The sequence below is a fragment of the Nycticebus coucang genome, chromosome 5 (genome assembly GCF_027406575.1).
Source record: "Nycticebus coucang isolate mNycCou1 chromosome 5, mNycCou1.pri, whole genome shotgun sequence".
NCBI classification, from domain to species: Eukaryota; Metazoa; Chordata; class Mammalia; order Primates; family Lorisidae; genus Nycticebus; species Nycticebus coucang.
Window position 1 is genome coordinate 93803368 of NC_069784.1, and position 23512 is coordinate 93826879.

General features: G+C 41.3%; 1 protein-coding gene across 4 annotated transcripts; it reads left to right on the forward strand.

Annotated features, from left to right (window-relative positions):
* The first annotated feature begins 602 nt into the window (after positions 1–602).
* Positions 603–22756, forward strand: LOC128586333 (amine sulfotransferase-like). 4 transcript variants are annotated; one of them, XM_053592053.1, is made up of 8 exons: positions 603–862; positions 3195–3510; positions 9096–9247; positions 12471–12679; positions 15755–15881; positions 16953–17047; positions 18376–18562; positions 20839–22756. In XM_053592053.1, exons 3-8 carry the CDS (start codon positions 9106–9108, stop codon positions 20958–20960), a joined length of 882 nt encoding a protein of 293 aa, XP_053448028.1. In that variant the 5' UTR covers positions 603–862; positions 3195–3510; positions 9096–9105; the 3' UTR covers positions 20961–22756. The 4 variants fall into 4 exon arrangements, with proteins under 4 accessions (XP_053448028.1, XP_053448027.1, XP_053448030.1 ...); XM_053592052.1 differs by lacking the exon at positions 3195–3510; XM_053592055.1 differs by lacking the exons at positions 3195–3510; positions 20839–22756 and adding an exon at positions 19765–20109.
* The last annotated feature ends 756 nt before the right edge of the window (positions 22757–23512 follow it).

Genomic DNA, 23512 nt, shown 5'->3' on the forward strand with positions numbered 1-23512 from the left:
ACACACCACTAATAAGCAACAAACACTAAAACAGACAAGGGCAGGCCAGAATAAGCTCCCGGCTAGGACGGCTCTGTTACAAGAATGACTGCCTCTCCTGGGAAAAAGTACAGAGAAAAGCCTATCACCCTATCAGGCTACCAAGCACCTGCCTTCTGAGCAGCACCCTTCTAGATACTGCCCAGAGTACCCGGGCCAGAGTCTCTCAATTGCAACCTCTCTCCCAAGGGAACAGGGCAACTGGGATGAAATAGAAAGAAATATACACTACGTTAAAACACTCAGCTCTGCAAAGTTTAGACACAGCTCAACAGTAGAGGGGTGGCAGAAAGGGCTCCACCCCCTGCTCAGACTCCTACTTCTTATATATACTATGAACTGTTGGGGGGCCTAACATTGCCACACACAAACCCTTACCCCTCCTGCCCATCTCCTCCTAAAACAAAGACACAAAGGATCTCCCTAGCCACATCATCAAGAAGTTTGTTTGCTCTGAACAAACAAAGAAGTTTGTTGCCTAACCTGACAGGCAACCTGTGGAATGTGCCCAGGCCCCATAAAACTGGTCTCTAACAGCCTCTGGGCACAGGCACCAACTTTGCACTGCCTAGGCAGGTCACCCTCCCCTTTCTATAAACCTGGCCTGAACCTCTCCTCTTCAGTCTCATCTCTGGGTCCACCATTTATACTTCTCATATGGTACCGGAGACCTAGGGGTGGTGCTGACTGGACGCTGGCTGCTGGCCTCCCTAGTCACCCCAGTTTTCTTGGAACCTGGTTGGGCTGTGCCCAGACCCGACTCTCCTGGCCGGCCTGTCTGTTGGAGGGTTCTGGCGGATTTCATCCCGACTACCATTTAAATGTGAGTAAGGTCTCTAAATCACGCCCTTTATCCAGCTCCCTGCTCTTATGTCCTCACTTCCCCATCATTTCTTCTGCGTTGGTTTATTTACGCCCAACTGGAGGATTTTGGCCTAGCGCTGTGCTCCCTTCTGGGGTCCGGAACCCCAAATTGTTTCATTTCTCATTTCAAGACCAAACGCCCAATGCTAGACCCTCTTTTAGGCTTTTTAAGGTAATCAGGGATCTTAAGTTCTCTGAGAAGAAATAGGAATGCCTGACCTTCTTCAGTCTTTCTTGGTTTTCACTCCTGGGTTTTGGGAAACAAGGGACGCCTTTTTTTCCTCCTACGTAGGGGAAGAACATCCAGATACGGGAGCTGGTCCTTTCACCCCACTCCACAGGGCCACCCAGAGATGTCTCCTTCAACCTTAATACAAATTAGAAAATGGGACCTTTGATTTCAGTATCTTCAAGAACTTAAATAATTTCCTGCGCCCCCCTCCCCCCAATGGCAGACGGACTGAAATCCTCCACCTTCAGGCCTTTCTCTCCCTCTGCTCGGTATTACCCCTCCCGACACAGGTCACCGCTCCAACCCCTCCCCCTCTACCTTCCTATCTCCTCCAGGGATTTCTAGGGCTTCTCCTGCGCGTCCTCGCAATACACAGGGGGCTTGGAACCGTGGCACAAGATGGAACCCCGAGGCTGCGAATCCACCAGCTCCCAACCCGACGGTTTTCCTCCCTGCCCCACAGCCCCGGGCAGCTCTGCTGAGCGGAGCGCCCGAGGCGGCCTCTGGGCCCCGGAGCCGCGGGCGGGAGGAGCTCACACGCCCAGCAGCCGCTCGCCGCACACCCCAGCCTGGCGGGGCTGCAGGCGCGAGACAGACCCCAGGCTTCCCACTGCCCAAGCCATACACGCTTCCCAGGCCACCACTGACACAAGCACCCACGGAGGGGGAGGGTGGTGGACAGGGCAGGACAAGGCAGCTCACATGCCCCACAGCCTCGTGCCCGGTGCCCCGGGGCAAGACGCAGAACCTAGGGCTGCAGACTTGGTGGCTTCTGCTGCAAGGCATGCACACTCCCTAAGCTGACCTCACAGAAGCACAAGGTGGCAGGGCGAGGCAGGCGGGGCACAAAGACCTGACAACCACCTCCATCCCTCACCCCTTTTCGGGAACTTCTCTTTACCCCGCCACCCTCTCCCCCAACTCCAAACTCTTCTCTCTCACATACCAACTGCTCCTCTCAGATATTTTAGAGGGCTAGAAAGTCATAGTAAATCTCTCAAAGCCGGCCGGTGAGGTGCCTGTAATCCTAGCACTCTGGGAGGCCCAGGCTGGTGGATTGCCTGAGTTCAGGAGTTCCAGAACAGCCTGAGCAAAAGTGAGACTCTGTCTCCTAAAAACAATCGGGAGTTGTGACCTGGGAGACTGAGGCAAGAGGATCCGTTGAGTCCAAGAGTTTGAGGTTGCTGTGAGCTATGACAGCATGCACTATACCAAGGGGGACAAAGTAAAACTCTTTATAAAAAAAAAAAAAAATGCTGGCACCCTTAGTTCAGTGTCAGGGAGCCAGCCACATGCACTGGGGCTGGTGGGTTGGAACTCGGGCTGGGCCTGCTAAACAAACAAAGAACAACAACAAAAATAGTTGGGTGTTGTGGCAAGTGTCTGTAGTCCCACCTAGTAGGGAGGCTGAGGCAAGAGAATCCCTTGAGCCCAAGAGTTTGAGGTTGCTGTGAGCTATGACATCACAGTACTCCACAGAGGACAACAAAGTGAGACTCTGTCTCAATTAAAAAAAACAGAACAAAAAAACTCTCAAAGCCAAATAAAAATCCAGTCCTTTTTTCCTGTCTAAAACCTTTTCAACTCTTCATTAATTTAAATCTTAATACTGGAAAGGGGCTCAGCACCTGTAGCTCATGCAGCTAGGGCTCCAGCCACATACACGGGAGCTGGTGGGTTTGAATCCAGCCTGGGCCTGCCAGACAACAATGACCACTACAACCAAAAAGAAAAATAATAATAATAGCTGGGTGTTGTGGGGGGTGCCTGTAGTCCCAGCTACTTGGGAGGCTGAGGCAAGAGAATCACTTAAGCCCAAGAGTTTGAGGTTGCTGTGAGCTGTGATACTATTTTCCAGTTAGCCTCATTTCTTAGTCAACCTTAATATAACTTAAAAACATACAAACAAAAACTCCCTTAGGCCCCACAAATGGGGCTTTTAGATCTGGCCTTCTGGTCTTTTAATATGCCGAGAAGGTAAAGAAAAAGAGACTGTCAACAGCTTCAGATGCAGAAAAGTATTTTTAAATACTGGCTGCCACTTTTAAGTCTTCTTCAGAGATACTCAAGAGGGCAAGAAGCCCATGTTCTTCTATGAGAGGAAACTGTTCCTCCGGCCTCCGCTACAACTCTATATTCCTGAATTAAAGTTCCTCACCAGCCTCCTCCACGGAGACCCTGGAACCACGTCCTCTCTGAAAAACAGACACTGGAAGTGAGAATGTATCCTCCTTAGAGCAGGAGACATTTGCCTTCTGAAACTGGTGGTCCCCTAGATGAACAAAATTGCTTCATCTCACCAACATGTGGGACTTCTAAATGGACTCAACTTCACCTGACTGCAATGGCCTTAAGGAACTAAATCTCTGACAAAGGTGAGCAAATTAATTCTAGTAAATATCAACACCATGGCCTAAATTTTAAAGCCCTCAATTTCTCTCTCTCGTCTCCATCGTTAAAATAAAATAAAAAAAAAACAGCCCATTTATAAATTTCACAGTTTCTCAGTTTTCTAGAAGATAAAGTTATCTTGCTCATCCTTTTATTACTTTCCAGTTGCCCATCCCCTGACCATCATAGAGGCTTAAATCTAATCATGGCAGAGGGAAAGGGGCCTTTGCACTTTCTTACAGGAAGTGCGCTGTTTCTATACCAACAAGTCTAGCCTGGTCCAAGAGGGCATCACCCAACTCCAGAAAAACCTATTCATCTATGCTCTCAAAATAAGGGATCCTGGTTCAACAGCCCATGGGGACACTAATTTATACCCAACTTGGGTCCCTTTACTGCAATTCTTCTGTGAATAACCATCCCTCCTTATGACATGCAATTCCTGTCTTTTTTTTTTTTTTTTTAATTTTGAGACAGAGTCTCACTATATCACTCTTGGTAGAGTGCCATGGCTTCGACCTCTTGGGCTTAAGCGATTCTCTTGCCTCAGCCTCCCAAGTAGCTGGGACTACAGGTGCCCGCCACAACGCCAGGCTATTTTTTTTTTGGTTGTAATTGTCATTGTTGTTTGGCAGGCCCCAGCTGGGATTGAACCTGCCAGGTCCCGTGTATGTGACTGGCGCCCTAGCCACTGACCTATAGCCACTGAGCCAATTCCTGTCTTCTTTTATTCAAGATAGGATAAAAAAGTTGTCAGCTGCAGTGGCAGCATAATTTCTACCACTGGCAATCCCTCTCCCAATATTCCCCAAACCCACACAGCCCTGTCAATACTGGACTCATCTCACTAAGGACAACTACTACTCTATCCAGCCAGAAGCAGTTTTGTAAGACAGATCATCATCCCCATGACCCCTTTTAACAAGAACTGTGAATGTTGGGGGGCCTAACGCAGCCCCACACAAACCTTCTGGCCTCTTCCTCCCCCTAGCCTCCTAAAATAAAGACACAAAGGATCTGGCTACCCCCATCCCCTCCAAATTCCAACAGAAAGACCTTCACTGACTGTCAACCTGTGGAATGTGCCCACTTCCCAGGGCCCCATACAAAAGGGGTCTCTAACTGTCCCTCAGGCACAGTCACCATCTTTTATCTGCCTAGATGGGTCATACCACCACCACCACCACCACCAACCCCTCACCCCTGTTTCAATGAACCTGGCCTGAACATCTCCTCTGTGGCCTCTTCTCTGGGCACCATCATTTATACCTGTCATGAACTACAATCATTTAATGTGACATTCCTTTTTTTTATAATCCTTCTTTTTTTATCTGAACTGTTCCCTGTGCAGTGGTCAGTACTGGAACCATCTGAACTGTAGTTCGCCTGCCTTTAGAAAAGTTCCTCCCTTTGTTGAAATACCAATTTTCCCTTGCTCCACTTCTCTGTACTTTGTTCTATTAATTTTTAACTGTTTCCATCAGGGCTGCTTCCTCCTCTTTAAAGGTCCCCTTTTGTGAAGTTTATATGAACATTTGCACCATGAGTGGCGTAATAGCAGAAAAACGGTGGCTTGGCAGTTAAATGAGTACATTTGTGTCAATACATGGCAGAATTTGGGAAAATACCTAATCTTTAAAAGTAAATCTGTCTACTACTGGCAGATTTGACTTTCTTTCCTCATCTTCTTCCAACTTATTCTCAAATCTATCTCATAAAAAACAACGCAAAGGGACGATGCCTATGGCTCAGTGGGTAGGGCGCCGGCCTCATATACTGAGGGTGGTGGGTTCGAACCTGGCCCCAGCTAAACTGCATAGCCAGGTGTTGTGGCGGGCACCTGTAGTCCCAGCTACTCGGGAGGCTGAGGCAAGAGAACCGCCTAAGCCCAGGAGTTGAGGTTGCTGTGAGCTGTGGCACTACAGCACTCTATACTGAGGGTGATAGACTGAGACTCAGGAAGGAAGGAAGGAAGGAAGGAGGGAGGGAGGGAGGGAGGGAGGAAGGAAGGAAGGAAGGAAGGAAGGAAGAAAGGAAGGAAGGAAGGAATTAAAGGCTCCAGTAGCTGTACTGTTAAAGCCTAAAAAACTCAACTCTTTTTAATAGTGACCTGTGGACATTATGGCATCCTCAGTGGCACAGCAAGCACAATGACTATCAGGAGTTATTCCAGAGCAGGGACTTTGTACTCAACCCATGAGCCTTGGGAGGTTAATTATGGCAAATTAATTGGGATTTTTTACTGTTCTAAGAAATGCATTTCAGCACCAGTTTAAGCTTTAAGTTATTATATATTCTAACAGAACTGTTAATTTGTCAGCCATTAATTCTCTTTGTGAACTAATTAGCCTCCATCTGCATATTTTGCCATTCTCACTTCTCTTAATATCAGGCATTAACTCTTCATTCTCACTTAACTTCTAAGGTAAGCAGTTTCTGTCTTATGTATGTACTATATAGTTCTCACCTGTGGTCCCATTGTTTGGTGTGGTTTACAAAAACTGGGCTAAATGTGTAAGAGAACACCTCTTCTGTATAGGAGGCAAAATGATTGTGTGATTCTATTTTGCTTTGGCATTCAACAAACCTAGCCATGATGTAGCTCCAAAATTTAGAGATCTAAGAGTAGACTCTATGAAAGCAAAATATAGATTCTAGTATAAGTAAATTATAAGGCAATAGAATGTCTCTGTGACAGTAGAACTAGATATCAGATCCAGGTTGTCCATTTTCTATTCTGCTCCTGCTTGTGATCAACTTAATATAGTCAACTGTTCTCCAAGTTTTTCCCTTTTTTTTTAAACATTTGATTTCCCTAGGGGGGAAAAAGGCTTATTTATATTGGCATTCTAGCTATTTTCTATTGTTTCATTATATATTACTACCCTGTTTCCTCGAAAATAAGACATCCTCCGAAAATAAGACCTACTTACAGGAAAGATAAGGCGTCCCCTGAAAATAAGACCTAGTGCATCTTTGGGAGCACACCTGAAAATAAGACACTGTCTTATTTTTGGGGAAACAGGGTAGTATAGAGAAGTATTAGAAGAAAAATCATGTTTGCAAATATTACAATATTCTATCTACAGGAGATTTGAGTAACCGCAATCTCTTCTTCATAGTTGAAGAACTGGACTCAACTATTTCATTCATACGCAATATCTTTGGGTCACCATAAATACTTTTGACCTGTTTCTTCTATCATTTTGTAAAATTTACTCATAATCTCCCTGCACTGCCCACAGAATGGTTAATTGCTAGTGCACTTGCTTTAGATACAAATGTTCTCACTCTTTGGCTACCTTTAGCTAGTGGCAAATTCCTGTGCTTTCATCAAATTGTTTGGTTCTCTTGAACATCAAGATATAGATACTGACAAAGATTTAAAAATTTCTCAAATGGGCAGTTTGAACAAATTGTGATTCATCATCCTTCTAATTTTAATTATACATTTCAAAACATCACAATATGTAATTGTGCACCTATCACACCCACTGTGCTCTTTCCTATCCATTTACAATCAGGTAGGGCTCAGTTGTGGGGTATATGCTTTCCCTAAAAGTCTGCTCTACACATTTCTCTACACGAAGGAGCATGAAATTCATTTGCTCTGTCAGTTCCACATGGCATCCAAGATCATGACCAATCTCTTTCCTACATGCATTTCTTAGTGTATTTTAGCTCAGTTTACCATCAGGACCTGCTGTTTCTCTCTTGTGAAAAGATGGTAATAGACAAAGACTCAATACTCCACAATCCTGTACCTTTTAATGTATGTTTTTCGTTAACTTCTATGTCACTGTCAAAAGCCACTATAAATTTTCTACATTTTTCTTGTTAATAATTCTCCTTATCCCTTCATCTAAACTAATAGATTAAGTACATATCAACATATTTTGAAATGTACTGTCAGCCTATCTTCTAACTTTTACCAACACATTTATTAAAGACTGATTCTTGAATTAGAATTAGAATTCCACATGGCAGTCACAGAAGGACTATCAGGGATTTAGAAATTTATTGCACATTACATAAAGGTTGTGTCCCTTCCTGTTAATAACATCATCATCATCATCTCTTGCTTCTTAAAATCATGCTTACTTTTTCTAGAGGATTATAATCCTTGTGTGCCTTCTAGTGGTCAAATTGTCACTTCTGGGTCACAAGCTGTCCTTATTAGGATCTCTTTATCTCTTTAACACTATTCCAATAGCAATGAAATTATGTTTACTTGATGAAAAGACCAAGGTCTCCCAAGTTCACTCTTATTGTTTCAGTCCCGAGGCATGGAATTGACTGCTTTCCAGGAAACTCTACTGCTTTCCAGTAGATATTAATAGTAGAGCCCAAATATAGGCTTTAATAGAGGTAAATTAGGCTGCTCCCCCTTAATACCTGTGGGCAGCAAAGACGTTCCTTAAATAACTGTAGCGACAGAACAAGTCTTTCTCTCTGCTGCCCTCCTCCCCACTTCCCTCCCTGCTCCTTACTTTGACAAGAAATGCATATCGAGGGTTGCAACTAATTTTTATCTTTCGTATATCTCATTTTATAAGAAAAACCAGGTTTTCCATTTATAGTGCTACATTCACAATATATTTTTAAAATTACTTATTTCCCTTTCTGTTGGAATGACTCTTGGTGCAAGCTACCTGGAATTGTGTGTTTCTCATGATCTTTTTTGATTTTTATCCTATGATCCACTAATCAGAAAAAGAAGAAAAGACTCGAGATTCCACAGGAAGAACTCTTAAGTTGACAAAAACCTCAGAGTTTGAAATAATAAAATAATGAAAGGCAAAATATATAGGTAAAAGATACAAGGCTTGGTTTAAAATCTTCACTCTGGCACTTTTCATATAGGACCCAGTATGTGAAAGATTTCCTGTGTGTTCTTACTTTTTTCAAAATTTATTTTGTTATAATAGACAATTTAATAGCTTATCTTCAGTTTTCCAGGATTCCATGAATGTATTCATATCTGTTACTTCCTGGTTGTATTATCCAGTTGCTCCAAGTAAATTACAAGTTAAGGAACAAAATCAAATTTTAATGAAAAAGTGTCGGAACATATCATAACCTGATAACTCCAGAAATTATGCAAAGAAAATCTTTTATAAATTTGCTAAAACCTAGGCCCTCAACTTCAGTTACAGACACAAAGGAAAAGACCCAGCTGATGAAGGACTCTCTATTAAGAGACAGGTGTTTCTTATGCCTGTTCAAGTCCAATGCTTAAATTTGCTTATAGTGTAGTGTATATCAAATCTTTGGTAACATCATTTTTGACACTATTACAGTAAGTACTTTCATCTCTTTCCCCTGTGCCTGCATGAATGGAGAATATACACAGAAAATGAAGACCCACTGCTTGAGCAGAAGGGTCCGGTGAACTGGGGCAAGTGACTCACCCAGAATTGGTTTTTAGAGCTACCAGGTTATATGTGTTTATGAGAAAAATAAGGAAGCCATTTCTTTTTTGAATACATGACCAGAAGCAAGGATACTGATGGAAACAAGATACAAAATTCTTCGGTTTCATTCAAAGAATTCTATATATCTTTTACAGGTACAGAATTATGGAAGATTTAGAAGCAAACTTATTGACATTTAAAGGGTTTACTTTTGCTGGTCTTGGAATTAATATTGACCATTTAGAAAAATTAGATGGTTTAAAAATTAGAGATGATGATGTCTTCATAGTCACATACCCCAAATCTGGTAAGTTCATTCTTTCAATAGCTAATCTAAAACATAAAATGATACTTCTATAATGTGAGAAGTTAGTTTTTTCACTGGTATTATATATGGTCATATACTCTTAATCCATTGGAAATAGAAAACTATTCAGTATCTGGGGTAATAAGGTCTTTTACAAAGCATTTATAACTGGGCAATAGAACAAACAAAATGTTAAAAACATTGGGCTTTAGAAGGTCCATGAAACACTGAATATTGAAGTGCACTGGGAAAGAAAGAACATTTACCATCTAGCAGGGACTCAGGACATATATTTGAAGCCATCTTTAATGATGAAGAGCATAAGAAGGAGGAAAGTTAACCAATTATTCTATTACAGAATAATCCTAAACATTTTTAGTTTGTGTGTAGGTCATAAAATGGGTTGTTCCATTCAACGAAAATGCTAAATAGGGACTTACATAGGGAAACGTTGAAGGGTAGTCTCCCTTCTTGCCATCTTGTGGTGTTTTTTATTTTCTGTCTGTGGATCTACCTTCTGGCTTGGTGCCTCCATTCTTCTCTTGTGCCTGACTTTCCTTTTGATAAGCCAGTTTGACTAAAGCCTGATTTCTTTTCCATTCTCTGTTCTGTTTATTGCACTCAGTTTTATTTCATGTGCTATATTTTGATAACACATAAGATGGTGCACTGAAGTTGAAAATATAAGCTCTTCCAACAACACACATTTCAAAAGAATACTCTTCAACAAAATATGCACTTTAAACCAATAGACTGAATGCTATGGTAGGGTGGGGGTAGGAATAGAAGTAGAAAATGAGAATCAAAGGACTGTACTAGTAGATAAGGGAGGGACTGAATGAATCCGTGGTGCTAATACAGCAGGAACTGTAAGGAGGGTTAACAACCACTTTAACATCGACATTCCAAGTGGGCAAAACCCAAAAAAATATAGAAAAAGAAGGAGGGAGAAGGGCAGGACAAGTAGAAACAGAAAAGGAAAGAGAAGGAGAGGAGGGAGAAGAAAGGCAGCCTCTTGAACACAGGGACACTGGAAGCATACATTCTTCCAGTGTTCCTGTTCTTGAATATCCACAGACCTGAGGCCATCTCAGGTTCCCATTAAAAACCCCTGATTACCACAGCTGGTGGCCTTGTAGCTGTGATACGTCTTGTAGAAGCAGGTTCTGTCATCTCAGAAAGTAGGGAGGTTTTAAGAAACTCTTTGGAGTTTCATATCAATATATTTTCAGTGGAATATTTGGTCCAGCTCTGATAGAAGGTAGGCTTGTGTGGTCATGGTCTTCTGCAAGCAACACTGAAGATGACAGCTGCCAATATTTAGGTAGTAAGAGGAACATGGAAGGTGAATATCACCTGTGCTTGCCAGCAAGGGATGTATGTTCAATAATGATCTTACTCCACAGGTGCAGCAGCTTACCAAGGGTGACTGAATATCTTTGGAAACCAAGGCTAGGTTGGGAATTGTTGAGGGGCAGTTGGTTTCTCACAGCAGAAATCTGCCGAATTTCCAATTGGGACTTGTGACTTTTTGGTGGGGTTAGTCTTTTCAATGCATTTGGACTGAAAAGAGAAGAAGCACCACCTTTATACAGGGAGTTTTAAATCTTAGTGGTCCCACATATTAAGTAAGCACAAGAAGTATAACAAAACTAAGTATCTATTCTCATCAGAATTCATCTAAACCTTTTTCTCTAATCCCACTAAAAGCCAATGGTCTAATTTGTTGCATGACCATAGATGCGAACGAACAGCAGCTTTGCCGTGGGTGTAAACTCGCTCCTGTAATTATTAAGTCAAGAAACAGACTACACAAAATGGGATGGTGTGTAGTGAAGTTCTTTATTTAGGGGTTAGATTTTATACCTTTCTAGTCACATACACACTTAATCTATTATCTGTTATTTTCACCATTACCTCAATTTACCTATCTGAAATCAACTTGAAAGGAAATATCTTGTTACCACATCAACACAATCACTTTTGCAGTAAACATCTTCTTCTAGACACTGACTAATCTCTGGGCAGGTGTGTAAACAAAATCATAAAGAAGAAAGTAGCCACAAGGGAACAGAGTTAATGGAAGAATATCTTCAAGCATTCACTCAGTTTACTCAGTATGAAGTAAGGACTGTGTCTTTTCCTCAGGGCAGAGCACCTATAGACCTCTGACAGTATGTTGTTAACATACGTCAACCCTCTTGTCCGTATCTCTGAGGAAGGGCGGCATGCCCTTTGATCTCAGGCTTCACGGGGTGCACAGCTTCAGAGAAATGGCTTATGGAATTTTTAACTCCAGGGAAATCAACTCTGTGTGTGTCCCGGGGGGCCCAGGTCCCTTAAGTCTCTGGAAAAAAAGCAGTCATTTTAAACTCACACTGAGTTCACATTGTGTGCTTGATGTAGGATATGTTTATTTCTAAATATTATCCTACATAATTGTAGCTATTAACTCTCAGTATTTGTCTATATGTGGGTGTCAATGGTCCTATTGTAGATATTTATAATGAAACACCATTTCCTTAAGCAGAAATCAGTGGCAGAGTGAAAAACCATGGGGAAAGTGGGAAAGGCTAGAAGTTACTTCTGCACAGTAATTTCTTTTCTTTCGGCTCATATTAGCTAATGCTCTAGGAGTGGGGCTGAAGAAGAAAATGTAGAGGTAAGCTCAGAAAGTAATTTGAAAGGTAATATATATGAATCAGAAGAAAGCACATGGGAGGAGTCAAAGAACAAACCTTCCTATAGGAAACAAACACCTGTGGTGTTTGGCATGAAACATCTCCTTAAAAAGAAAAGGAAGACCGGGTGGCGCCTGCGGCTCAGTCGGGAAGGCGCCGGCCCCATATACCGAGGGTGACGGGTTCAAACCCGGCCCTGGCCAAACTGCAACCAAAAAATAGCCGGGCGTTGTGGCGGGTGCCTGTAGTCCCAGCTACTCGGGAGGCTGAGGCAAGAGAATCGCTTAAGCCCAGGAGTTGGAGGTTGCTGTGAGCTGTGTGAGGCCATGGCACTCTACTGAGGGCCATAAAGTGAGACCCTGTCTCTACAAAAAAAAAAAAAAAAGAAAAGGAAGACCAATATTTGCTCTCCCTTACCTATATGTCACTTTATATAAATGAAAATATTACCCATTGTAATCACTTTGTTTGACTTGCAAATTGATTGCATATACTTTTGTGAAACCCATACATTATTAAAAACAAAATTATTTCCTTTATAGGAACCGTCTGGTTTAAGCAGATATTAAGCTTGATTTACTTTGAAGAACATCGCACAAGAACTGCAAATCTGGAAATAATACATAGGGTCTCCCTTTTGGAATACATCATTGGAAAAAAGGATCCTGGTGAAAGGCCATCTCCTCGTCTCTTCAGTACCCACCTTCCATACTACTTGGTTCCAAGAGGATTGAAGGACAAAAAAGCCAAAGTAGGGAATAGAGATACTGTTACCGCTTTCCCAGAACTGCTCTCTTGTATGCTTCACTGTGCCTCCTTACATGCACACCACTTTCATTCAGCTGTCCAGAAACAGCAGTTGGCCCACCCTAGCATTCATCCTGCCATGCCTCCTGGTGCTGAATTCTTAGACTCGTAGGACATTTTCCTTCACCCACCTCAGCCACCCTCTTCTATAACACACCTCCCTGTACTAACAGCACTGATTGTCATCTGATATCTATTTATATACTCATTTATTTTCAATCCTCTTGGCCAGAATGTAGAACCTTCAAGACAGAGGTATAGGCCTGTTATCTCCTGTATTCAGAGGAGAACAATGCTGGAGCTTGAATGAATGAAAAAGGAATTACTTTAATTTGTGATGTCCAGCCCTTGGTTATTTTGCTGCTACTTCTTATTCCTTTTAAGTCCTTTTCAAATGTTCACATTGTAACATACTTAAGGCCAATGGCAAAGGAAAAAAGTTTATTGAGGGCCTTCTGGGGAAAGTCTCTTTACTCATTAAAGGGACTCTGGGAAGAAAGGGCAATAACCATATAGAGATGGAGGAGAGTTAGCTTCTCAGCATTAAAAAGTGGGAAGACTCTGAGTCCTTGATGACAACCCTGGATGATGAGTTAATTGATCCTGTTCCACTCTAACCTGAGATGATGGGTTAACTGATCCTGTTCCACTCTAACCAGGGCTTTTCTGTTTTGTGAGAAAATAGATACACCATTTAAAAAACATTATTTGGAGTTTTCTCTAAGAGGCATAGCATGCTGTGCCTTGTTTCTTCCATACTAGTTTCTCCTTTACCAGTTTCTCCCTTATTAGTTTCTCCATCTCTGTCCAACCTCCAAGTGCTAAAGATTCTCAGGTGCTTGGCCTCTCCTCCTTTTTTCCCTCTGCAGTTAATTTCGAGGTAATATTTTCCAATCACATGATTTAAAATATCTTCACATATTTGGCTTCTTTTCTCAAATCTAGACTGACGAAAACTATTTAGTGTCTCCTATAGTATTGCTAATAAGTATCTCAAATTTAAAATATCCAAATGAAACTTTTTATATTTTCCTCAATCCCGGTCTCTTCCCCATTTTCCTGTAACAATAACATGTGTCATTATCTACCTAAGAGGCAGGACCAGGACATTTGGCACAAGTAACCCATCCATACCACTTTTTGGTCTGTCGTTTTTATGTAAGCAAGTGAATTCATGACACAAAGCCATTCTCAGACCCAAAGAATCACAGCAAAGGACTAAAAGGAATTTTTTCTCTTCAAGTCCTGGGGGGCCATTCATTTCCTTCAAAAAATGCCAGCCATTGTTGATATTACATGCCTGAAGGACTCTCCTGAAGGAGACTCATGCCTGAAGGATCCCCACTGCACTGGGGATCACTCAGGGGTGAGGAGACCCTCAGATGAACACTATATCCAACGCCTTATCTCACAGCATTAGGCCCTAACTCCTGGTAGTGCCCAGAGAGGCTGCAAGTGGATGAAAGCCTCTCTGTTTCTAACTTTCAGAAGTCACCTCTCTGTTTCTAACTTTCAGAGTAACAAAAGCTACATACCTCATTCAATAATAAAGGTGCAAGAGCTTCAGTTTTATCCAGAACCTCTGAATATTCTGTACAGGCATAGAATGAGCCACTTAGATGGGGTTTAGAGTAGAAATGGATGATCTTTTGTATTCCAATATGATTGGATTGCATAATTGTTGTTAGGAAGTGACTCGTTCTGTTTGTTTATAATAGACAATTTTAAAAATGAATCTTTCAGACTGGTCCGAGTGCTCTGGTATTCACATATATTATAATTGACTACAACCAGCTAAATATTTCTGTGTTCCTTCTTCGCTTCCACTGTTTCATTTGACTAGCCCAATAAAACCAAACAACAAAAAATTAATAAAACCACCGGGCACAGTGGCTCATGCCTATAATTCTAGCATTCTAGGAGGCCAAAGTAGGAAGATCCCTGGAACTCAGGAGTTTGAGAGCAGCTGTGCAAGAGCGACCTCACCTCTACTAAAAATAGAAAAAATTAGCCAAACTTTGAGGCGGGCTGCTGTAGATCCAGTGGGATGGGAGGCTAAGGCAGAAGGATCATTTGAATCTAGGAATTTGAGGTTAGTATAAGCTAGACTGATGTGACAGCTCTCTAGCCTGGGCAACAGAACAACTCTGTTTCCTTAAAAAATAAAATAAAATAACAAAATTAATTACAATAATAAAATTAACAAAAGCCACCAAATCTTTCATTTCTTGATAGTTTCATTGTGTAAAATACTTAAGAAGTAACTTCTGTGTGGCAAGCTCTTCTGTTTTGCTTAATGAGGATCTAAAAGTAAAACATGTGAACCTTACATTAAAGAATGAGAAAAGCAGGGTGGAGCCTGTGGCTCAGTGAGTAGGGTGCCGGCCCCATATGCCGAGGGTGGTGGGTTCAAACCCAGCCCCAGCCAAACGGCAATAACAAAAAAATAGCCGGGCGTTGTGGTGGGCACCTGTAGTCCCAGCTGCTCGGGAGGCTGAGGCAAGAGAATCACATAAGCCCGAGAGCTGGAGGTTGCTGTGAGCCGTGTGACACCACGGCACTCTACCGAGGGCAGTAAAGTGAGACTCTGTCTCTACAGAAAAAGAAAGAATGAGAAAAGCAAACTCTAAATTTTACAATGTCATTTGAAACCATTTTAGTAAATTATTCCCATTTTCATATATTTTATAGTTTATGAAGCACCTCCACATGCATAAGTGAGTTAGTTCTGATTTAGGGGCAAGAGAATGAAGTTGCTCTCTCTGCCGGGGGAGTTAAAAAGCAGTAACTTCTGAGAAGTATCTTGAAGGACAGTTAATACTCAGTAAGCCAGGCATGAAGGGAAAGGCATTGCAGAACAGGGGAAATGCTAAATGTGAAGGAGAGGGCTGAGAATTTACAGGACATGATTAGGAATTATGGAAGCTTAAAATAATGGCTGAATCCAATTGAAATATATTCTGATAAAGCTGTGATAAATGAAAGCATCAGAAACAATAATTATTTTCTTTCTTTGCAGGTTGTATACTTATACAGAAACCCTAAGGATGTTATGTGTTCATATTTTCATTTTATTAAAATGTTTCCATTGTTTGAAGCTGGAGATACCATGGAGGAGTTTATGAAACAATTTTTAGAAGGAAAAGGTAACAGATATTATTAACTAAATAATAAACGTTTTATGCCATGGTGAGATTTCGAGCTTCACGAACTTGGAGGGAGGAGAAAAGGGTGGTGAAATAGAGTAAAATGGGGGTGGTGGTGTCCGTGGTCAGTGTGTCAAGCTCATTGATAGGATTGTCTTGGATGACCATGTCATTCATGCAAATTCCTCTACTCTCACACCCCTCTTAAGGGATTGTCTACATTACAAAATCCTTTATCATGAAAAGTGAAGACAGGTTAGTGTCTCACTAGCTCACAGGTGTCTGTTCTAGGTCAGCTGTGAAGGGAGCTCGGTTTGGTTTGGGTTGGTTCTTTGTCATTGCATCTTGCATGTGGCAAATGTCTGTCTGTAAGTTCCCGTCCATATTCTTTTCTAAGGCTCAAACGTAGCTGGGTGAGCAAGAGGAAGGCCTGCTGAGACAGAGACAAGGATCTAACACAGGAGGACTAAGCTTAGACAGAGCTGAAGGGACTCCTCAGGGACCCTATGGTGTCACATGGAGAGGGAATATGGTTGTTCGTGTAGGTTTGGGGACAGGGAGAGCAGTGGGAAGGAGAGGAATAGTTCCTCTGACTACACTCCATTTTTGGTTCTTCCTTACTCCACTTAGGACTACTTTTCTGTTCATACAAAGTACATTATTAAGAGAAGATGGGCAGCGCCCACGGCCAAACTGCAACAAAAAATAGCTGGACGTTGTGGCGGGCGCCTGTGGTCCCAGCTGCTGGGGAGGCTGAGGCAGGAGAATCACCTAAGCCCAGGAGCTGGATGTTGCTGTGAGCTGTGATGGCACAGCACTCTACCAAGGGCAATAAAGTGAGACTCTGTGTCTACAAAAAACAAAAAAAAGAGAGAGAGAAGAATTGGTCTTTGATTTTATGTAATTATTTCCTGTTGGCAGCTAAGTGCTTCTTCCATAACCCTGTGAACAGGATCTGGAAACCAGAGACGGAAGTTTATTTTCCTTTTGGTTACTAGAGATTGACAGACCTCAAAACCAGTTCCATTCACTCAATGTATTTATCTGATTACTTACAACTTCTTTCCTCAGTGCCAGGAAGCCTGTGGTTTGACCATATTAAAGGCTGGTACGAGCACAGAAGCCACTTCAATATTCAGTTCATGACGTACGAGGAGATGAAGAAGGTGAGAGGAGCTCACGTTTGAGATCGGATCTAAGCTCTGACCCAGCCTGGGCTAAGGCTTGTGCAGTTCATGCCCACAACACCCACAGAACAAGCTGGAACTTGAGATCCAAGGCTAAGTTTAATATGAGACACTCTTTTGTATCAACGTTGTGTGTTATTTCCAAGGTTGTCATTAAGTGTAAATTATAAAGTATAAAATTACTTTTTCAAAAAAGGGTAAGTGTGTAAGAAATTCTGTGTGTATGTGTAGCAGGGTTTGTAAATCTTAAAAAAATTAAACAAGAAAACATTTGTATTTCATTAGGGATAATCTGGCCCCCAGAAACAGTCAAATAGAAGCAACCTAAAATACAAGAACATCTGTTGCTCTGTAACTGAAATCCAAAGGAGGCTTCCTGAGGCTGGCATGACAGCTCAGGGATGTCATGAATGTCTCCAGCATTTCCCACCTTTCCACTTCATCCCACTTGCTGGGTCAGTGAGATCTCTCCGCATAACTGTAGGATGGTCGTCAGGGCTCCAAACTAACGTCCTCCTCGGATGCAGGAAGACAGGGACTGGATCAAAAAGGGCTTTTCTCTTGCTCTGCTCCCACCTTCTCTCCAGAAGGCAAATCAATCTCAGAGGCCTCTATTTGACTCTCTCTTTCTGTTTCAATGACCAAAATAGGGTCCGATGTGTGAGTCCATGTGGCAAGTTGCAGCCCTCCTTACTGTCTGGCCCTTCTCTCTCCAGTCCTGTCTCCTCCCTTTCTCATCCAGGCCTGTTTCCACCAAGCTCTAAGGATGCCAAGTTTCTGACTTTTCCAGGGCCTCATAGCCCATGCATGCCTTACAACTGCACTACTGTGGCCTGTTTCCTTGTGCTCAGACTGCGTATCGCCACTTTTGTCTACCTAGGAAATTCTTGTTTTTCCTTTAAGACCCCAAATAAATTTCTCTTCTTTACTGTAACTTTCGTTGACAATTACTCTCTTGCCCTAGATCCTTGAACTCAATTTCCAGCACTGATTTCCTTCCTATCCCTGTCTTCACTTGCACCGTCACCCAGGTCAGTGCCTGACAGACAGCAGAAACACTGCGTGTTTGCTGTGAACACAGAGACAGCGACAAATGTGCAATTAAACAAATTAAGCTCTCAAACAGCAGGCACTTGAATGATTTGCCAGGAAAGGATAAGAAAGGCAGGTCACACTGTTCAACTAAGAATTTATGACCAGCAGAAGCACCTACATTTTTCACGACCACAGTTATGTTAACCTATGACCCTTGCCTGTGTCACCTCTGCAACAATGTGCATAATTTATTCTACTGTGATTTGTTTCAGGATCTCAGAAGTTCTGTATTAAAACTCTGCAAATTTCTGGGGAAAGACCTGAGTGGGGAGGCCGTGAATGATGTGGTGAGACAGGCCACATTTGAGAACATGAAGGATGACCCACTAGCAAATCATGAAAATGTTTTAAACTTCCATCCTGGGTTAACAAGAAGAAGCGGCCGTTTCCTTCGCAAAGGTAAATTTCAGCAGTGACGCACTGAATGGACTATTTTTCACTGTGGTGCAAATGAAGCAAATTGTATTTTCTTCACCAAGTTTCAAACATCAAAGCCCTTGTGGGCCTCTTCACTTCTCTACCAGTTTCTTTTCCATGCTTTCTGCTTGGGGTTCTCCATGAAACTATCTTACTGGGTCTTACGGAGTATGTGCTGAGTACCTTTAAATCACAAGGTCTTTGAATGACCTGTGAAAATCTACAATGCTAAGTACGGTGTCTGTCTGCCACCGAATAGATGTTCACTTCATGTTGGAGGCATTCCCCTCCTAAATAAGGCCACGACAGCTGACAGGGAAGCAGTGACAAGCCCATTAGCCATCACGGGCCACTCTGGCATCTCCCCGATTCAGCCTGCTTCTCGGACAGGGGTCAGTGAATGACACACATTGGATCTTGTATTATCAGAATGTACTATTACATGTCTTTTATTAAACTAGGGTCCCACTTTAAATAAATTTATAGTTCCATTTTATTTATCTGGCCTCTGGTAAATGAGTTTTACAATGCATGGATACTTCATACAATTGCCAAATTTGAATTTGTTAAAATATTTTTAATTACATAGTCATTGTACGTTGTATTTCATGTTTGCTAATTTAGTCTTACATACAATAATAGACATTGGTTTCGCACTTAATTTCATACAGTTACATACCTTATATCAAGAAGCAATAAATTTTGGCTTTGTATTTCTCTAAATTGCTGTTTCCTTCCCTTAGGTTTATCTCCCTTTCTTTTATAATATGTTCAGCACAGGTAACACTGAGCTGACCTAAGGAGGGACACGCCCACTGCCGTTAGTCCCAGCACACCCTAACATCTCCACATTCTGAGGCCACTGCCCAGCTCCACTGCGTTGCATTTTGTATTTGAAAGAAGACATTTTTCTGTGTTTCTGTGTCTTTAGGAGATCCTGAACAGGAGTGATTTAAATAACTATAAGAAAACTAAGAGGGAGCAAAATGTCTTTGTGGAAGTGAGCCCTGTGGTCATTTGCAGAGACACAAACAGTCTCTCCTGGATTTTGTCAACCTGACTGTCCTTTGCTTTTGTTCTAATTCCTGCACTAGGTGTCTGTGTTTGGGGTTCTTTCAGCCTCACTTGTGTGTTTTAGTTCTGTATGTTTTTCAAATCAGTATTTCTTTTCTTTTTTTTTGTAGAGACAGTTTCACCGTACCGCCCTCGGTAAAGTGCCATGACGTCACACGGCTCACAGCAACCTCCAGCTCTTGGGCTTACGTGATTCTCTTGCCTCAGCCTCCCCAGCAGCTGGGACTACAGGCGCCCGCCACAACGCCCGGCTATTTTTTTTGTTGCAATTTGGCTGGGGCTGGGTTTGAACCTGCCACCCTCGGCAAATGGGGCCGGCGCCCTACTCACTGAGCCACAGGCGCCAGCCCTTTCTTCTCTTTTTATCAGCTACTATTCCTCAGACCAATTGTGTATCTTTTAAAGTTTATTTTTAGGTTATATCAGATTTAAATGAGGTTAGGGTGGAATAATTTCAGCTCTGTCATAATAAACTGTATGACCTTAGGTTAGTTTTTCTTTTTTTTTTTTTTTTGGTAGAGACAGAGTCTCACTTTACTGCCCTCGGTAGAGTGCGGTGGCGTCACACGGCTCACAGCAACCTCTAACTCTAGGGCTTAAGCGATTCTCTTGCCTCAGCCTCCCGAGCAGCTGGGACTACAGGCGCGCGCCACAACGCCCGGCCATTTTTCTGTTGCAGTTTGGTTGGGGCTGGGTTTGAACCCGCCACCCTCGGCATATGGGGCCGGCGCCCTACTCATTGAGCCACAGGCACCGCCCAGACCTTAGGTTAGTTTTAAAAATTTGATCAACATCCATGTCCTCGTCAGGAAACATTATCTCAGTGATGTCTGATGGTGTAGAATTCTCAAGAGTTTTTGTATGATATGGTAATCATTATGAACCTGAAACAAATCAGTGACCAAGTTGTAGTAATTTTCAATTTCCCAGGTGCTAGTCCTGAGAAGGCAGGTGATGATTCTGTCTATTTATAGTACAATTGTAATGATAAGTGTATTTACCTGCTAGCCTTAAAGTGGGAGAATGAAGGGTGTTAGTCATACGGAGAGTGATTGGGAATTAAATGGGCAGAAAAATGTAGAAAAAAATATTTCTCCCAACACAGCATTGTATGTTTGTTTTACCTCCCACCCCATCACAAAACTTCACCTAGGCAATTTCTCTCTTTTTTTTTTTTTAACCAGGTACCACTGGAGACTGGAAAAATCATATGACTGTTGAGCAGAATGAAAGATTTGACAAAATCTTCCAAAAGCAGATGAAAGATTTTCCATTGCAATTTATTTGGGATATAAATGAAATATAGAATTAAGATCTGCACACAGAATCCTAAGAAGATACTTTCAGCCAGAAATACATTAATAATATACTTCAATCTTTGACTATCATTGTATTATATTGCAAAAATCTCACTGATGAATGAATATGAACACCATGACCTTTATGTCATCTGCTGAACTTTTTATTTCCAGGGATTCCTTAGCTTCTAATCAAATAAGGATTCCCTAGGTTATTTTGATATATACTTGTGGATAATTTTACACTTTATTTTTATCCACAAACGACTTTGTATTTTTTTTTGTCATATTCAGAATTTTAATTTCATCTAATAAGATAACTCAACTTTTCATTTCATGGCTTCTAAGATTATGTTCTACTCTGGAGGATTGGTGTCCCCCCATATGTTTGTACATTCATAAGTCACATCTTTCTCTTGGATATTATTCATAAGAATTCTATTTAATTATTTTTTCATATAAATTAAGTTGACCCAACATTTATTGAATTATTCACCATATCCATGCTGATTAAAATAGACATTTTAATGTTGCAAATTCATGTTACAAATAATCATTTGCAACTAATTTAACTCTGGATACATTGTTCTACTGATTTACTAAACCATTTCTTTTATCAACAGCATGCCCTTTAAATTTCTGAAATAATGTTATGAACTCTCATAAAGAATCTTGTTGGAATTTTGTTAAATATTTCTTTACATTTAAAAGGTAATTTTAAAATTGAAATTAAAAATTGGGCTTTCCATCCAGAATGTATTTCATAATCACCATTTGTGTTTTGTTCACGTCATTTTTTAAGGATAAGTAGTTCTTAGATAAACCTGACTGATTTGCTATTAAGATTGTCCCTAAGCATTTACATGTACAATTTTTGCAGCTAAAACATGTAGGATGTTTATTCACTTGCATTTTCTAGCTGCTTGTGGATTTTGCCTGTTCATCCATAATTTGGGGTACTGACAGGAGGTCTGGCTGAGTGGACAAGAACACAGATGCTGACACCGTCAGCCAGCAGATTCTGCAGTGTCACCAGGACACTTACTCAACCAGGCCCCACCTCGGCTGCTGGCTGTCTCACTTCCTCTTATTTCAATTCACCGCATTGCTCTATTCATCTTTCTTAGGAAATCACATAATTTCTTTCATAAGTTGCTGCTTTAAGGAGGGATATAAAGGGCCCTGACACTCTTGCAACAGGAGAGCATGTATCGTTCCCTTGTCGCTCTTGTACAACACCTTTGCTTTTCTGGGCTCCTTTGATTCAAGGGCCCACAAATTCCACATGTGTTGGTTTAAAAGGAAACATATGTTTTCAGAGACACCTTCCATTTTTTTCTTTATGTCTTTAGAAAAATTTTATTTTTAATTATGAGTACATAATCGTTGCATGTTTTTATAGAGTACATGTGGTGTTTTGATACAGACATACGATGTGAATTAATCAAATAAGGGTAATTGGGGTATCCACCACCTCAGGAACATTTCAATTCTAGCCTTTCATTTATTTAAAGTATATCCTGATTGTTGTTGATTATACTCATTTTGTTTTACTATCAAACACTGTTCATTCTATCTAAGTACATTTCTGCACCCTTTACCCATCCCCACTTCCCCTCCTCTCACTTCCCTTCCCACTCTCTTGTCACCATCATTCTACTCTCTGTCTTCAGGAGATCCATTGTTTTTAGTATTTAGCTCCCACATATGAATGAGAACATGAAAAATTTGGCTTTCTGTGCTTGGCTTATTTTGGTTAACATAACGTTTTCCATTTCCATCCTTATTTTTTCAAATGGCAGGCAGGATTTTATTCTTAATTATGCCTGTATAATATTCCATTATATATGTAATTATATATACTAGGTCTGACAATTAAGTTTGTAAACTTGCCACATTGTAAAATTTTATTGATTTTTGTGTCAAAATTGCTGATTGACTGTGAGAAGCATAGCAGACCCAGCAAACATCAATAGAGACACAATTAGGAAAGTTTTGGTATGAGAAGATGTGTGCAAAAGGATTGCGAAAGGATTCACCAATGAACAAAAGCAAAAGAGAATTGAAGTTTGTCAGGACCTTTTGGACAGGTAAGACAATCTTTGGGGCTTGTCATTACTGGTGATCAAACATGGATGTACCAATATGTTCATGAAACAAAGTGTCAAAGTGCACAGTGGAAGTTAGCCAATTCTCCATGACCAAAAAAGTTCCATCAGTCCAAAATCAAGAGCCAAAATGACATTGCTAAGCTTTTTTTTTTATAAATTTGTGCCAACTAGACAAACAGTTAACTAAGTTTACTATCTGGAAGTGCTGAAAAGACTGTGAGAAAAGTTAGACAAAAACGACCTGAACTTCTTTTGCCAACAACTTGTGGTAGCTCTTGCATCATAACAATATACCAGCTCACACACCACTGTCTGTAAGGGAGTTTTAGCCAGTAAATAAATTACTGTTTCAGAACACCCTCCCAACTCACCTGATCTGGCCCTAGTGACTTTTTGCTTGACTCAAAGATAATGGAAATATTGAAAGGAAGACATTTTAATGATATTCC

Bases quoted from the DNA above. Each gene is read 5' to 3' on its own strand.
- LOC128586333 (XM_053592052.1), top strand. The intron at 12,680-15,754 runs GTAGGGAATAGA...CTTTCTTTGCAG, and splicing joins TGAAGGACAAAAAAGCCAAA to GTTGTATACTTATACAGAAA. The intron at 15,882-16,952 runs GTAACAGATATT...TTCTTTCCTCAG, and splicing joins ACAATTTTTAGAAGGAAAAG to TGCCAGGAAGCCTGTGGTTT.